Source organism: Dipodomys merriami, unplaced genomic scaffold (assembly GCF_024711535.1).
Source record: "Dipodomys merriami isolate MVZ:Mamm:240054 unplaced genomic scaffold, mDipMer1.0.p SCAF_29, whole genome shotgun sequence".
In the NCBI taxonomy this organism is placed as follows: Eukaryota; Metazoa; Chordata; class Mammalia; order Rodentia; family Heteromyidae; genus Dipodomys; species Dipodomys merriami.
In genome coordinates, this window is record NW_027204381.1 from 1,827,718 (window position 1) to 1,844,565 (window position 16,848).

A 16,848-nucleotide genomic window follows, 5' to 3' on the forward strand; every position below is an offset into this window, starting at 1 on the left:
TTTAAAAGACACTCTTGGAAGAATTGGACAAATTGAATATGGACCTTTTTTTTTTGTCAGTCGTGGGGCCTGAACTCTGGGCCTGGGAGCTGTCCCTCAGCTCTTCAGCTCAAGATGAGGGTTCTACCACTTGAGCCACAGCACCATTTCCAGTTTTCTGGTGGTTTATGGGAGATAAGAGTCTCACAGACTTTACTACTTGGGCTGGCTTTGAACCGTGGTCCTCAGACCTCAGCTTCCTGAGTAGCTGGAATTACAGGCATGAGCCATTAGCACCCAGCTGAATATGGACTATTGTGGAGTGTTAGAAGATTTTTTTTGAAGAACCCCAAACATCAACATTGCATTATATTAACAGTTGCTGCTAATAGAATGCAATAAATCTTGCAAGGAAATATTGACATATTGGAATGAAAGGGATGAAATAATAAATGATATAGGGTTTTCGTTAACACGCTTATGTCCAAAAAATCACGGTGCAAGAATTTCCATCCTTGACAATTCCTGCTTTGAGGTGGTCAGTGTAAGGCACTATTTTTTTTCAAACCATCTTCTTTACATTTTTTTTCGCATGTTTGAAGTTTTTCATCATACTGAAGTTTTAATAATATATTTCAAAATGGATGGACCTAAAACAAATCATGTTAAGTGAGGTTATCCAAGCTCAGAGAGGTAAACAGTGCCTATTTTCTCTATATTTTCTAAAATATACTGGGACACGATAAATTATACAGGACATTCACACCGTGAAACCAAAGGAGCAAACTCTTAGGGGAGGAACACAAAGACACAATGCCCACGTGCCTCTGATCATATAAAATCGTATTTATCAAGACGAACTCCAGGAAATGGAAAAAAACAATATGTTTGAGATTTGCTTTAAAATGCATGACATCTGTTGACGTAGGAAGAAAATGCAGGCATTTTTTAAACAAAATGTTGTAAACCTGAGTTTCCTTTGAGAGGATGTTTTTATGGAGTCTTTTGGGCAGGGACTTCTGGCGCTAGTAACTGTACTTGGCCATTTCAATACATGAACACCAGAACATCACTCAACTACTCAATTACTCATCATTTTACTTACTGCAAATTATAGAGCCCCAGAAGTCCCATTCCTCGAAAATCTGTTTTAGGATCATCACCTTGGAAACCAATTTCACACCATTGCTTAGAAATCCGAGCTTCCAGGGGAGTATTGGGCTTTAAGAATTTCCATAACTGGAAGCAAAAGAAAAGAATCATGCTGGTGGTTATAGACACACACAAATATCCTTTCCTGTCGGTAGAGATTATGGGAGTTACATTACTAGCAGAGGAGCTGCAAAGTGACACAGATGCAACTATATCACAATTAAAGATGTATCCTCTTCCAATTTCTATAATAACAATTCTCAAAGTATGGGCTGAAGACTCGTTGGAGGCACTGAGGGTGTTTTGGCCTGGGTGAAAACAAAAACAAAATACTACTTCACAATAAAACCAAGAAGCTATTTGCTTTTCATTCTGATGTAGGGAGTGAACTGTGGGATTTTTCCAGAAAGTGTATGACATGTCATAACATGATATCATTGCTCCAATGGCAAGAGGATATATAGTTGGATATTTTAGTGTTTTAAACTTTCTCATCAGAAATGAGGTAGACAAAGAGACAGATCATCTTCTATATAAAAAAAGCCCTCTAAAATATTTAAGGGTATAAAGAGAAAGAGCAGGAGAAAAATTGAGGACGTGTATTATCCCACACCACAGAAAATACTTTCCTTAACTTCCTGTCAAACCATTAAGCATCCTGGCTTGCAGTTTTTAGTCTAGAAAACTGCATGACTCGATGTGTTGTGTAGAAATCTCCCTCCAGAGGTATTTTAGAAGATTGAAGAAAGGATCTTAGCCGGGCACCAGTGGCTCACACCTGTAATCCTAGCTACTCAGGAGGCTGAGATCTGAGGATCTCGGTTCAAAGCCAGCCTGGGCAGGAAAGTCCGTGAAACTCTTATCTCCAATAAACCACCAGAAAACTAGAAGTGGTACTCTGGCTCAAGTGGTAGAGTACTTGCCTTGAGCTGAAGAGCTGAGGGACAGTGCCCAGGCCCAGAGTTCAAGCCCCATGGTGGACAAAAAAAAAAAGTTATGGAGGAATTAAAAGACTATCATTATCTGACTTATATACAACACCTTAATAATAATAATAAAATTATATTTTTAAAAAAGACTGCCAATGCTGGGTGCCAGTGGCTCATGCCTGTGATCCCATCTACTCAGGAGCCTGAGATCTGAGGATATCTGTTCAAAGCCAGCCTGAGCAGGAAAGTCCGTGCAACTCATCATCTCCAATAAACCACCAGAAAACTGGAAGTGGCACTGTGGTTCAAAGTGGTAGAGCACTAGCCTTGAGCTAGAGTTCAGGGATAGTGCCCAGGCCCAGAGTTCAAACCCACTACTGATTAAAACAAAAAAGACTGCCATTGCCCAAGTTGGAAATGATATGACCCAAATGGATTGCAAAAAGGCTGCCTGCACTCCAGCTAATTCAGTGGCAGAGAGTCTGGGGCTTGTTCCCTAGAAGAGTGAATCAGACCTTGGACTAAAGTTATAGTTTTCTTATCTCTAAAATAAACAGTTATGCTGGTCACCAGTGGCTCACACCTGTAATCTCTGCTACTCAGAAAGCTGAGGATCATGGTTCGAAGCTAGCCTGGGTTAGAAAGTCCATGAGACTCTCATCTCCAATAAACTACTCAGAAAAAGCCAGAAGTGACAGTCTGGTTCAAGTGGTAGAGGGCTAGCCTTGAGCACAAAGAGGCTCAGGGACAGTACCCAAACCCTGAGTTCAAACCCAAGGATTGGCAAAAATAAATAAATAAATAAGACTAAGTAGACTTTAGGGTGACAATCAAAATGATAACATGTATACTTAAAATCATAACCATTGACAAAAGTATGTTCTAAAGACTCAATATGTAGTTAAATGAACTATAACAACTCATACACTTGCCCTACAATGCATCAGCACACATACCAGACCAGCTAAAGCTGCTGCATCTCAGCCACTCACATGCCAATCAGTCATTCTGGAAGTGAATTACTCATTGCTTGTGATCACTTTGGTCAGTAGACAACCTTTCCCCACTTCCCTCCACCTCAATTTCCATTTGAAGTCCTTATCTGGGGTGCTATCACCATCAGAAAACGGGCAACAGACAGAACAAAGCAATGAAAGATGGAATTCAGCCAGTAAGCTAGCTAAAATTAAGCAGGGAAGAAACCTAAGAAGAAAACTGTTGCTAAGGAGGCTCCTTTAATTTTTAATGATTCACATCAGAGCCAGCACTAATTAGCAGAGACAAATGAATCATCTGCTTAAGTGCTTACATACACAAAAACATACACTCCTTCACACAGACATGTAACTGGAGACAAAACTTTTAAAAATTACACCTTCTATTGACATTTCTCCATAAAACAAAGTTAAGGCACCAAAACAAACATTTCTTTCTAGTTCTGTTGCTGCCTTATTGAATTCTGGGGAGAAGCGAAGAAATGCTCTAATTCTAAAATGTATCTATTTTCAGAAGTGAATGTAGAAAACCTTTTGGATGAGTAGCTCTAAACATTGGCTTCGATTTTTTCTTAATTTCTTGATTTCAAAATTCAATTTTTTGAGGAAAAGTGTTATTGATATTTCATATATTCCATAAGCTCCTGTGTGATTTGTAAAGTTTTTCTTTGACAGCCAGGAGTACTTATAACTCTATTATTTTTTCTGACAGTTTTAACATGCTGAATATAAACTTTTTCCTCTTTGAATACTCTCCAAGTCCCACGAATAAATAATCAGCATTAAAATCTTGAGTAATTTCCCCAGAGAGCTATTGCTTAAGTAGAAACCAAGCTCATCTTCTCTGATGTGTGTTAAAAAGTCATAAGCGAAAATCCCAGGACTCTCTTTGATTAATGCTATTTCTCCTATTGGCTTTTATTACCTGTGAAACCATCTAAACTTGATCCAAACAGGAGAGTCACCTGAAATCACCTCTGTGGTTTTCTCACATTGCAAAAGTAAACTAGCTATAGAGTTGTTGGGTTTTGTTTTGTTGTGTTGTGTGTTTTTTTTTTTTTTTTTTTTTTTGGTCAGTCATGGGAGCTAGAACTCAGGGCTTGGGAGCTTTCCTGAACTTTTCCAGTTAAGGCTAACATTCTATCACCTTGAGCCATAGCTCCACTTCCGGTTTTGTGGTAGTTAATTGGAAATAAAGGAGCCTCTCTCACGGACTTTCCTGTCCATGCTGGCTTTGAACTGTGATCCTCAGATCTTAGCCTCCTGGGTCGCTAGGATTATATGAGTGAGCCATTGGCACCCAGCTTGAAGTCAATTTTTTTGCCAGTCCTGGGCTTGAACTCAGGGCCTGGGCACTGTCCCTGAGCTTCTTTTGCTCAAGGCTAGCACTCTACCATTTGAGCCACAGGGCCACCTGCAGCTTTTTCTGTTTATGTGGTACTAAGGACTCAAACCCATGGCTTCATGCATGTGAGGCAAACAGTCTACCACTAAACCACATTCCCAGCCCTGAAGTTAATTTCTTATATGATTATTTGATGAAAAAAATTTGCCTCCAAGTTGTGAACTGTCAAGAAAACCCAGCCTTGCCTGGCGCTGGTGGCTCATGCATGCAATCCTAGCTACTCAGGAGCTGAGCTCTGAGGATCACTGTTCAACGGCAGTCAGGGCAGGAAAGTTCCTGTGATTCTTATCTCTAATATAGCCACCAGAATACCGGAAGTGGAGCTGTGGCTCAAAATGGTAACCTTGATCAAGTTCAAGCCCCATAACCCAGTCTTAACCTGTCTCAGTGCCTGTGTCTTATCTATCTTTGTATCCCCAGCATCCAAATAAAAGCCTTGGCCATAACACATGCTTGGCAAAATAATAACTGACTGAAATGTGTTAAGGACTAACCTTCAAGAGCATTTCCTCGTGTTGAGGGTTCTCAGAATCATAGGGCTCTCTGCGCAGTTTTTCCACATCTGCGATAAGGTTTCTGTAGCCCACGATTTGCAGGAGGCAAGCCTGAAGAGAGATTCCCAACCTAAAGTGTTCAAAAATAGAAGACACACACAAGGAATAACAAAACTACTTGGGATATGTCCTCACTTTACTCATGTATTCACGATGCAACTTTTTATATATGTACAATATCCAGGAAATGATTCAAATATGATCTCACTAGTGGAATTACATTCTCCAGATGGATAGCTGAAGAAATGAGCTCAGTTTCTTTTCTGTTTGACTTTTTCTTAGGCTAAATGGATCATTTATTCAGCTAATTTGTTCTTCATGAAGGTGACTTGAGAATGAGAAATAAAAAATAACAGGTAGAAGCCCAGCCCTTGTGGCTCAAGCCAGTAATCCTAGCTATTCAGGATGCTGAGATCTGAGAAGCATGGTTCAAAGCTAGCTAGAGCTGAAAAGTCCAATGAACCACCAGAAAACCAGAAATGGTTTTTTGGCTTAGAGCACTAGCCTAACAACACCCAGGCCCTGAGTTCAAGTCCTACAACCAACAAGAAGAGAAAATAACAGGCAGAGATAGCTGGGTAGACCAGAATTTTCCTTCAGAAGGATGTGTGAGGAAAAAGTTATCTGTATTCATCTGATGGCATTCAATAATAAATCTTCCCATACTATTTTGTGCTTATGTGTTCTATACAATCACAATCATTTATATTTTTTCTGGCTCAAAATGATCGAATAGTAGTAATTTTATGTAATACTGTTCAATCTATTTTTTCTCCTAGTGTACTTACTCAACATTTTTGTTGTGGTGGTATTATATGATACAGTAGGTTTAAAAGTGGGAGCAACAGGTCTGAGAATTATAGTACTTCAATCATAAAGGGAAGTGTCAGCCTGGGACACTAAACCTAAATAAAATTATGTGCTCAATTAAATGGTCTTTAATTTGTAATTTAATAATTACTTGTTATCAAGTAGGTTTATCAAGTGATTGCTTGTGAGTGGCACAGATCACCACCAGAAAAATCAGTGTAAGACCAAGGAGAAGGTTTATTTTGAGAAAAAAAAAAAGTGGAAAACTAAGAGGCGGGAACAAGAAGAGCCAACTAAAATCTGGTCTGTAGCAATTTTCTATATGCCTATAGAAAATTTTATATATAGCTGGACTGTAGCACTATAACTATATTGGCCTTGAAAGGAATGGAAATGAAAGAAATTAAGGTCAATATTGTAAGAGTTTTATTATTTGAAATATTTTCTCCATGTTTAATCTCCTATTTTTTTTTCTTTTTGCCAGTTCTGAGGCTTGAACTCAGGGCCTGAGATGGTCACCTATTTTTCTTGGAAAAATATGTAATTTGTTCATACCAAGTTTTGTCAATAAAAGTTTGAGAGGAAAGGCGTTCAAACCCACACAGATGTGTTAAAAAAAACCAAACACCCACCCAATCAAATAACAATGAAAGTCATATGCTACCAATACCTTTTTCTAACAAATTTTAAAAAGGAAAAGATGAGAAATGCTTTAGAATGCAATTTCTATACCTTATAATAGAACAGCTATAGGAATGATTTTTTGTTATATTTAATCCAATCTAATCTCTAAATATTATTACAGGACAATGATGTCTTTTCTGCCCAGTTTGTTTACATATATGTGTGTGTGTGTGTGTGTGTGTGTGTGTGTGTGTGTGTGTGTGTGTGTGTGTGTGTGTGTGTGTGTGTGTGTATGTGTTGGTCCAGGGGCTTGAACTCAGGGCCTGGGCACTGTCCCTGAGCTTTATTTGTTCAAAGCTGTGACACAGCTCCACTTCTGGCTTTTCAGTAGTTAATTGTAGGTAAGAGTCTCGCAGACTTTCTTGCCCCTATTATTTTGAACCTTGACTCTCAGATCTCAGTAGCTAGGATTCTAGGTATGAACTACTGTTGTCTAGTCTAGACTTATATGTTGGCTCAGACTAATTTTGAATGAATTGCCTTCTTATCACTTCCCCAAAGGAATAAAATATATGTCAGCAGATTAAAAATATATATTTAGTACATAATTAAAGCAAACTTAACATCTGAAGGAAGAAAAGGCAGTTAATTAGTTGAAGTGGCTTCCGAAGGTTGGAAATTCAGTTTTTGTGCTGAGCCCTCAGAGAGCTAATCCTTACCACCCCTCCAAGAGACAGACATGCGTCAAGTCTAAAGTCCCAAGTGCAAGGGACTGCACTCAGCAATCCCTTCAACTCCAGCTTCCTGACTTTGGCAATTAAGAGCCTTCCTCTTTTGGCAATTAAAAGCTTTCCTTCAAGGTAACATCTGAAGTTCTCATGTATATAGATCGAAAGGACAGCTTGATTGTTACAAACCTAAAACTGTCTCCAAATATAACTACATTTGGAATTTATTCTACCCATTATCCTTAGCCCCACATTTTATAAAAAAAAAAAATAGTTGCTGTACCCAATGGAAAAGCAGAAAGCTAATTTTAAATGTCACGAATGTTGCCAAATGCATTTGAAGACTTCCAAGATGAGAGGAATAAATTATAAAGTTCTAAAGTCTTCAAATAAGAAACCATCTCTTCCTCCCACACATGCCTGTCTTCTTGATAAGCAGGTAGGAAAACTGTCTCCAAGATGCTCAGCCTGTTATGAAAGAATATTCATGAGGGCGCTGAAGGAATATTCTAGATGCAGCAGAATCAGCTTAGGTACATTTATGACTTGAACATTTAGAGTGCATGCAAAACAGCCACTGCACATAACGGTTGTTGACAAATAGGTTGTTTGTTTGTTGTTGTTGTTTTTGTTGGTCATGGGGCTTAAACTCTGGGCCTGGGCGCAGTCCCTGAGCTCTTCAGCTCAAGGCAAGTGCTCTACCACTTGAACCACAGAGCCACTTCCAGTTTTCAGGTGGTTTATTGGAGATAAGAGTTTCACAGACTTTCCCGCCCAGGCTGGCTTTGAACTGTGATTCTCAAATCTTAGCCTCCTGAGTAGCTAGGATTACAGGTGTGAGCCACTAACACCTGGTAACAAATGGGCTTTCTTTATTCCACGTTCCTCTCTCAGGGACATCTCTCCCATAATTATGTTCATCGCATCTTGGAAGTGGAAAACAAACACAATGGCAGTTCACAAACACAAAAGGCACCTTTTATTTTTATCCATCAACTGGAATCCAAAAAACACTGATGTTATTTCAGGAAGAGTGTGAAGGAGTTAGGACATAGGGAAGGGGAGGGACAGGGAGAGATAAGACAGGAAATGTATGGCTAGGTGCTACTTGGGTTCTATATTTCCCACATCCAAAACGTTCTTACTGTGGATTTATGTCGGGGTTAATATTTTTCAGTTCCATGATATCTTCTATAGTTTTCTCAATTGCATCAGGGTGAACACTCACTGAAGTCTGCAGCAGCTGGAAAACAATGCTTCAGTCAATTCTCTTCAATGTCACCACTGGCTTAAAGAGTGTTTCCTGAGACAAAGCTTCCAGTATTTGTTTAGGCTATTTGTTGGTGTTGGTGTTGGTGGTCATGGGGCTTGAACAAGGGACTTGGGCACTGTCCCTGAGCTCTTTTGCTCAAGGTTAAGGTTCTACCACTTTGTGCCACTTCCAGTTTTCTGGCGGTTAGTTGGAGATAAGAGTCTCACGGATTTTCCTACCCAAGCTGGCTTTGAACTACAATCCTCAGATCACAGCCTCCTGAGTAGCTGGGATGACAGGCGTGAGCCACCACAGCCCAGCTTGTTTGATCTATTGTAGGAAGGCTTGAGCTCAAAGCAATTAGTGTTCCCTCCACCCCTGCATTTTAAGACAGCATCAATGAACTCATGCAAGAAATGTTCATTTTGACTGATTTTTGTGCCTTGATATCTTTACAATGGAGGTATTGCTATTTTCCCATTAAAAGGTATTTCATGTAACACACACACACCAGAGAGAGAGACAGAGACAGAGACAGAGACAGACAGAGAGAAAGAAAGAGAGCTTCTGTTTTTACTGATGAGTTGAGTTTTAAGCTACTTATATTGCAATATTACATTTCCTTTTCCACACACAATATATTTCCCAGTGTTACTGGACATTATATCAATCTTAGGGGTGAAAACTGAAATAATAAGATAAAACTATTGAGAGAACAGACTTATGTCTGCTCTTTGATTTGACTGGAAAGGGTCAAGTATAAAGTTGAAAGGTTTGAATAATAAAGAAATATTAGAGATACTAGTGTTGCTCTATTTTAGGAAGTAGTATAAATAGGGCTAATTCGACAGTAAATAACAGATGCTGCTGGAAGCTGGTGGCTCACATCTATAATCCAAGCTACTCAGGAAGCTGAGGTCTGAGGATCATAATTTGAAACCAGCCCAGTCAGAGAAAGCATGTGAGACACTTATCTCCAATTAACTACCAGAAAGCCAGAAGTAGACCTGTGGCTCAAGTAATACAGCACCAGCTTTGAACTTAAAAACACACACACACACACACACACACACACACACACAGATGCTTCACTTCTGACATGTAGTATGCTGCTGGGAAGGCAGCACTGGTTTTCATAGTCAATGATCTACTTTATGTTTCTTGAATTTTTTACTTTTTAGGATATTGTACATCCTGTTAGTAAAAAGTCGCTGAAAGAAAACAAGGAAAGAATTGTGCTTACCTTACTCTTTGAATCCCTCAATGATGTTTCTGTTAAGACAGTAACCAAGAAAGTCATTGAAAAATGGTCTTGTATGAGTGGCTTTCAATTGTTTACTTGAACATCATATTGTAGCCTCAACCCAACCCTGGTGCTGTTCCCTGCTTACCAATTTTCATGGTTCTAGATGCTCCTGGCTTGGTGTTGTAGCAGATGCGTTGCAGTTCACATCTTCCGGTTAGCTTTCTCATTACAAATTTCAGGCAGCGCCACAAAAATTTACAGTAAAAATACAGGCACACCTGGATGAACATTCTGTAAAAAACAGAAGACACCACCCTTCCAACAGAACTCTGGAAGAGAACAGAAAGCAGCCACCACCACCGAGAAAAGAAGCCCAGAAAGAAAAAGCCATAGGTTTCTGGGTTATGCAAGCGTTGTTTCTAATTCCATGTCTCTAAGTAATCAAACAGGCCTGGCCTCTCTCCCTTAGCTTGTTTTTGCTCATGGCTGGTACTCTAACCACTTGAGCTACAGCTTTTCTAGCTTTTTAGTGGTTAACTAGAGATATGAATCCCAGGGACTTTCCTTCTTCTTGGGTTGGCTTTGAACCATGATGCTCAGATCTCAGTCTCCTGAGTAGTTAGGATTATAGGCACGAGCCACTGGCACTAGGTATCTGTGTCATTTTATTTGTAGAAGCTACACTCAGGGTAACTATGCAACTCCAGAATGCCCCAAGTCTAGAAATTTGATTTTTGCATGAAACAGAGGCTAAAACATCAGAATCCTGTATAACCCCACTTCTGCCTAAACCGTTTTGGAAATAAATCAGGTCCTTGAACATACAATTCTTCATGTCAAGATTGCCCCTCCCGGGCTGGGAAGGTAGCTCAGTGGTAGAGCGCTTGCCTTGCATGCCTGAGGCCCTGAATTCGACTCCTCAGTACCACATAAGCAAAAAGAAAAAAAGCCAGAAGTGGTGCTGTGGCTCAAGTGGTAGAGCGCTAGCCTTGAGCTGAAGAGCTGAGGGACAGCGCCCAGGCCCAGAGTTCAGGCCCTATGACCGGACCCCCGCCCCCAAAATTGCCCCTCCTCTAGACATGGAAGAAGGCATTGTCTCATCTCTTGGACATTTCCAATTGTCTTATATTTATGGTCAAGCCCTTCCTGATGTCAATTAACTCATTCAACCACTTCCTATATTTCTTTCTTCCTTGCCCCTATGATTTATCTCCCTTTTCCCTCAGGCATTGCTGCCTTCTTCAAGGACTTGGTTGTGTGGCTAGCTCACCTTGCCTGCTGACCAATCCCCATACACCTTGAATCTGCTGGAAAATTTCCTCATCAATTTGCTGGATAAACACTTTGACTTTTGATTCTCTTGGAGGAGAATCAAACATCAGATAGACAACATTCTCTGATTTGAGCTTTTCAGAAACTCTCTCTCTCTCTCTCTGGAGAAGTCTTTTCTTGGCTCTTGCTCAAGAACATTTTCTTTGTTGTACACTCTACCTTACTCCAATAAAGCTTCAGCACCTTGGAGCTACATTGTCACTGATCAGATATTCACATGTATCTCCCACTTGTGAATTTGTCTTTCATTTTGATTTCTAATATTTTTGTGTGTGTGCCACTACTGGGGCTTGAACTTAGGGCCTGGGAGCTGTCCCTGAGCTTATGTGCCCAAGGCTAGTGCTCTCCTCTTGAGCTACAGCTCCACTTCCAGCCTTTTGGCAGTTAGTTAGGGACTTTTCTGCCCTGCCTAGCTTCAAAGTGTGATCCTCAGATCTCAGTCTCCTGAGTAGTTAGGATTACAGGTTGAGCCACCAGCACCCAGCCTGACCTTCAATTTGAAAAAAATGTACCTATTAGTTTATGGTACTTCTCAGAGTCTCAAAATAACTCAAGCTTTAGCAACAAAGATGGTCCATCACTGAGGAGCTTTTATCCAACCCAGCTTCTCTGTATTCTAGGAGGATACAGAGAATTATTTTCATTACTTCCTATTTGTTTCATTTCTAAAAGATGTATTTTCCTTCAAATGCACAGTAATTCCTTCTAGCTCTAAAAAAAGGTGACTCAGATTCACTGAAATCAATGAGTAGGTAATTGATAGCTTCAATAATGTGGTTTATTCCCTTAATGAATAACCCCTTGGTTGTATGCACGTGTTCAAACTTCTTTGGTTCCAGTATTTTAAACAGCTTTGAATTGGAACTAAACATTTTAATGGTCTTATTTATACAAGGGTATGGGGGTCTATGTTTGACAAATGCAAAGGGAATTGAAACAGGGTAAATAGCCAGGCTGCTATGTGAAGATAACACCATGAAATATTTGCAGATAATAACATCACAATCGAAAATATCTTACAGCATGAAAAGGTCCATGATGTAGCAAGGTGGCTTCCTGGACAGGCCATCCTCCCCTCCCCCATTCCATGCCTGTTCATTAGGACTCCAACTCCAAATCTTCCCTGAGAAAAGGGCTCTGACAATTGTTTATGGATGATAGTGTAGAAAAATGTTACAAGTAGTTTCAAGTAGAAAGATGGCACAAAGGAATACATATGAAATTACCTACTTTTCCTTTAAAAAAATAAAATAAAGCCAGGTCCTGCCTATATTCCTAGCTACTTTGGAAGCTGACATCTGAGGATTTGCAGTTTGAAGTCAGGAAAGTCTATGAGACGCTTATCTCCAATTGATCACCAGAAAACCAGAGGTGGAGCTGTGGCTCAAAGTGGTATAGCTGGGGGCTGGGAAGGTGGCTCAGTGGTAGAGCACTTGCCTTGCATGCATGAGGCCCTGGGTTCGATTCCCCAGCACCACATACGCAAAAAGAAAAAAAAAAGCTGGAAGTGGCGCTGTAGCTCAAGTGGTAGAGCGCTAGCCTTGAGCTGAAGAGCTGAGGGACAACGCCAGCCCCAGAGTTCAGGCCCCATGACCGGACCCCCCCCCAAAAAAAAAAGAAAAGAAAGCTTTTAATAGCGATGTATAAACAAATGAAAAAAAAGTCTGTCAGGTTACACAACAAAAATATCACCTGTGATATCATTAGCCAATAGCATTATCAGAAATTTCTATTTTTTAAAACTAAGTATGTTTACCTTTTTCTATCATATATGCATATATCTGTATTATTTAGAGAAAATGAAAATTGTGGCAAAAAATCAAAAGCCATTACAAAAATGCCTATAAAATTTTCTTTGTGTAAACAGTTACTATAAATCAACCACATTCTGCTGAAAGACAAAAAAAAAAAAAAAGAAAAGGATTTACTATGTTGAAAAGCCTACTGTTCAAGTCAAATATGTTTTAAGATCTGTTAGGATTTAGGTTAACAGCTTCCAAAAAAAAGTAACTCTAAAAATAAATTTAGTGGAACATTTTAATTAAACAAGTGAGAAGATTTTATAAAATCTCAACTTGTTCTTTTGGAAAATGTTCTTCATTTTTCCAACTATTGGATAGCTAAGCCAGAAAAAAAAAAAAAAAAGCTTGAGCAGTATCGTTGCTCACTGGTCCCTTGCCAAATGGTAATGATATTAATTACTGGAAGACATTATTCCTGTTATTAAGTAAAGGCTAAAAGCTTTCCATGATGTCTGTGCCATTTACAATTTTTGTAAATGGCCTTCCATGTGGACCGGTGCCAAATAAGGCCACTGCTCAAGTCTGTGCCTAGCACTGAATCTTCCCAGAGACAAAGGTTCTGATTAACTGTTTACCAAGTGCTGTAGTTTGGATTTTGAATGTTCCCCAAAGGCTCATGTGTTAAAGGCTTGGTACTCAAGGTGGCGCTACTGGGAAGTGAGGGAGCCTTTAAGAGGTAGGGCCTAATGGGAGGTCTTTAGGTCATTGGGAATATGCCTCTGAAAAGGGTTGTGAGATGCCCCCTCTCTCCACTCTCTGGCTCCCTGGCCTTAAGCATTTTTTGCTACTCGCTGTGCTTCAGCAGTTTCCAATAGTGATTCTTATCTCACTACGGATAAGATCTGTTAGACTTAGGAAACAACGAAGTAATCTAAAATACTAGATGGAGAAAATACTGGTGACCACTTCTATTTGTTCGTTTGCTTTTTGGTATCATGGCTTTTTTAAAAAATAGTGTTCAAAAAGAGAAAGTTGCTGTAGCTTCTTAAGATGAATGTCTTGCTTAAGCCTGTGGAGAATAATAACAGCCTACTCCTCTTGTCCTATTTCCAATATTTTCTGTTACTGCTGTTTTTTAATATGCTGTGGAGTGAAGTTTATGACTGACTTCACAACAGCATTCTTCCATAAAGCAATTATGACCATGTTTCTTATTGAACACTACAAATTCTTTAGCATGAACTGCAGTAGCGACCCAATATAAATTATTCAAAATGGATCCTATCTCAGCTGACACATAAAAGCAAGCTCCTATCTTGTGGTGGTTTGTTAAATGAATGCATTCAGCAAGGAGGGGAACTTCAGAAACAGGGTTCCCCTAGAACCGTGTAGCACCCTGCTGGAGGATGGGGGGTGTGGGTACCTGAAGTGCAAACCTATTCCATCATCTTAAATTTGTGAGTCTGACGTCTTCTTTTGGAATAAGGAGAGAAAAGTGGCTTATTTTGAACAATTTCAATGAATGTGCTAGTGAGAATCAATTCTTGCTTGAAGGAATCCTGTAATAAATAAGAAGCACACTATGGGTGAGAAAGAGATGTATATTTAAAAAAATCACAATTGTTGGCTCAAACTACAGTTTCCCAAATGAAATACTTTCCTACTAAATGGCCATAAAGAAAAGAGAGCTGCCTTCTGAAAAGTAAAACTTAAGAGTATCATTGAGGGAGATACCTATCATAAAACAAAGCTATTCAACTTCTATGGCTGGAGAAAAGGCCACTGCTTTTATATTTCAGTTAAGTTTTATCTGCAGGCTTAGAGAACAATCGTTGATCATGGGACAATTAAACTATAAGTAAATGACTGGCTTACCCTTTTCCATTCAAGGAAAAGGAGATGTAGCTTTATTTTAATAACATTGTTAATCAAGTTTTGTTTTTTTAAATCCAGTATTCAAAATGATGAATTTTATAAGATTTATTTTTAAGTCACAGAATCATATTGCTTTGGATATTTGTAATGGAAAGCAGCAAACACATTATGCATTGACATTTTGAAATTATTCAAGTGCAATCTCCAATGTAAGCTCTTATTGGTGAATAACATATTTTTAAAACAATTAAAATTAAATAGATTATAAATAAATTATAGTTATCAGAGGGAAACACCAATTTTGGGCCTAAAATAAGGAATAAGGAATGGACCTCTTGTTATTATTATACATTTGCTATAGCATATTTAAGACCATCTTAAATCACTGAGTTGGAGGATCTTAGCAGTATTTTAAGTAACTTAATTTCTATTGATTTAAAGACCTGGAGGAGTTGAAGGAAAAGATTTTAGATGAATTGGAAAGAAAGGGGAAAATGAAATTTATCCATGGAACCACACACACACACACACACACACACACACACACACACACACACACACACACACACACACACACACACACACACACACACACACTAGAACTCACAATGTTGCATAAAAGGAAAAGGATTGTGGATCCTGACAGTAGAAATAGTCAATGTGAGCAAAGAACTTAATTTCTTTACTGCCTGTGATGTCGCTGTATAAGAGACAAACTACACACAGTCTAGGAAAGATGGCAGGGAAAGTTTGCAAACCAGCATGATGATTCAGATTGTTAGTGAGGGGTGGGAGGAGGAAGAAAAACCATACCTTCTGTAAGACTGGACAGGAAAGCCAACCTGGTCTTACAGAGAGGGAAAGAAACACCTAGAAAATCAGCATGTCTTACTTCAGCACAAAAGTGAAGACTCAAATGAATGCCTACATTAAATCTAAGACATAGTTTGAGTGGCTGCAGCTTTCGCTGATCTTGCTCACTCTCTGGAGGAGGAGTGTAATAAGCTAGGATGTGTCCAATGAACTGGCCTTGAACATCTAAGGGAAAGCACAGGACAGGAGAGCTGGGAGGTGGATGGCGGAGGGAATCCAGGAACAGCTCCAGGGCAATGAGCAGAACCTGAGTGGTCACCTCAAAGAAACTGCTTGAACTCAGGGCCTCTCACTTGCAGTCTACTATTTGGACTATCCCAGCATCCCTTTGGGCTTTAGGCATTTTTCGGATAGGATCTCCCACTTGATCCTCCTGACTCTGCCTCCTGGTAGCTAAGAAGACAAGGTGTATACTACCACACCCGGTTTGTACTTTGAGAGAGGGTCTCACTACTTGAGGCCTGATTGGTTTCAAATCTTGGCCCTATTGTCTCTACCTCCCATGGAGATGAACACAGTCAGTGTCTTTTATTTGCATATATGAAAACAGAACAATAAAATGTGAAGTTTACAGATGCACTCTGTTGGCTTCTAGGTAATGTTGAATTCTTCTCAGTGAAAGTCAACTCCTGGTTTGGTTTTGGATTTTTTTTTTCCAGTCCTAGGACTTGCACTCAGGGCCAGGCTCTGTCCCTTTAGCCTCTGTGTGCTCAAAGCTGGCTCTCTATCACTTGAGCCACAGCATCACTTTTGGCTTTTTCTGAGTAGTTTATTAGAGATGTATTAGATCTTCGTACCCGGGCTGGCTTTGAACATGATCCTCAGCTCTCAGCCTCTTGAGTAGCTAGGATTACAGGCATGAGCCACCAGTGCCCAGCCTCATAATCTATTTGTTGAGAGTGGGAATTAATACCTGATTTATTCAGGCCATGTTGACATAAACTTCTTTGGTTCAAATAACCAAAAGCATTCAACCTAGCTGGGCGCTGGTGGCTCACGCCTGTAATCCTAGCTACTCAGGAGGCTGAGATGTGAGGATCGCGGTTCAAAGCCAACCCCGGGCAAGAGAGACCGTGAGACTCCTTTCTCCAATAAACCACCAGAAAACCGGAAGTGGCGCTGTAGCTCAAGTGGTAGAGCGCTCGCCTTGAGCTGAAGAGCGGAGGGACAGCGCCCAGGCCCAGAGTTCAAGCCCCATGACCGACAAAAAAAAAAAAAAAAAAAAAAAAAAAGCATTCAACCTGAGTGGGGATGGACCATAAGGTATAAATGACATACTAGCTCTGAGTTTGTAGAACCTATTATTCCTGCTTTTCCTTCCACATTCCATATACATGGCTGTATAATGACTA

At 39.8% G+C, this 16,848-nt stretch overlaps 1 protein-coding gene across 3 annotated transcripts in view; it reads right to left on the reverse strand.

Annotated features, from left to right (window-relative positions):
- The window catches only part of LOC138838815 (ELMO domain-containing protein 1), a 49,657-nt gene that overhangs the window by 15,599 nt on the left and 17,210 nt on the right, over window positions 1-16,848 (reverse strand). For 2 of the 3 annotated variants that reach the window (XM_070038168.1, XM_070038170.1), the window contains exons 3-7: window positions 9,820-9,965; window positions 9,672-9,700; window positions 8,322-8,419; window positions 4,955-5,084; window positions 1,085-1,218 (exon numbers count right to left, since the gene is read on the reverse strand). In XM_070038168.1, the coding sequence (XP_069894269.1) occupies window positions 1,085-1,218; window positions 4,955-5,084; window positions 8,322-8,419; window positions 9,672-9,700; window positions 9,820-9,965 (537 nt within the window). Of the gene's footprint in view, window positions 1-1,084; window positions 1,219-4,954; window positions 5,085-8,321; window positions 8,420-9,671; window positions 9,701-9,819; window positions 9,966-14,171; window positions 14,308-16,848 lie in introns of all 3 variants that reach the window. The other variant, XM_070038169.1, reaches the window with a different exon arrangement.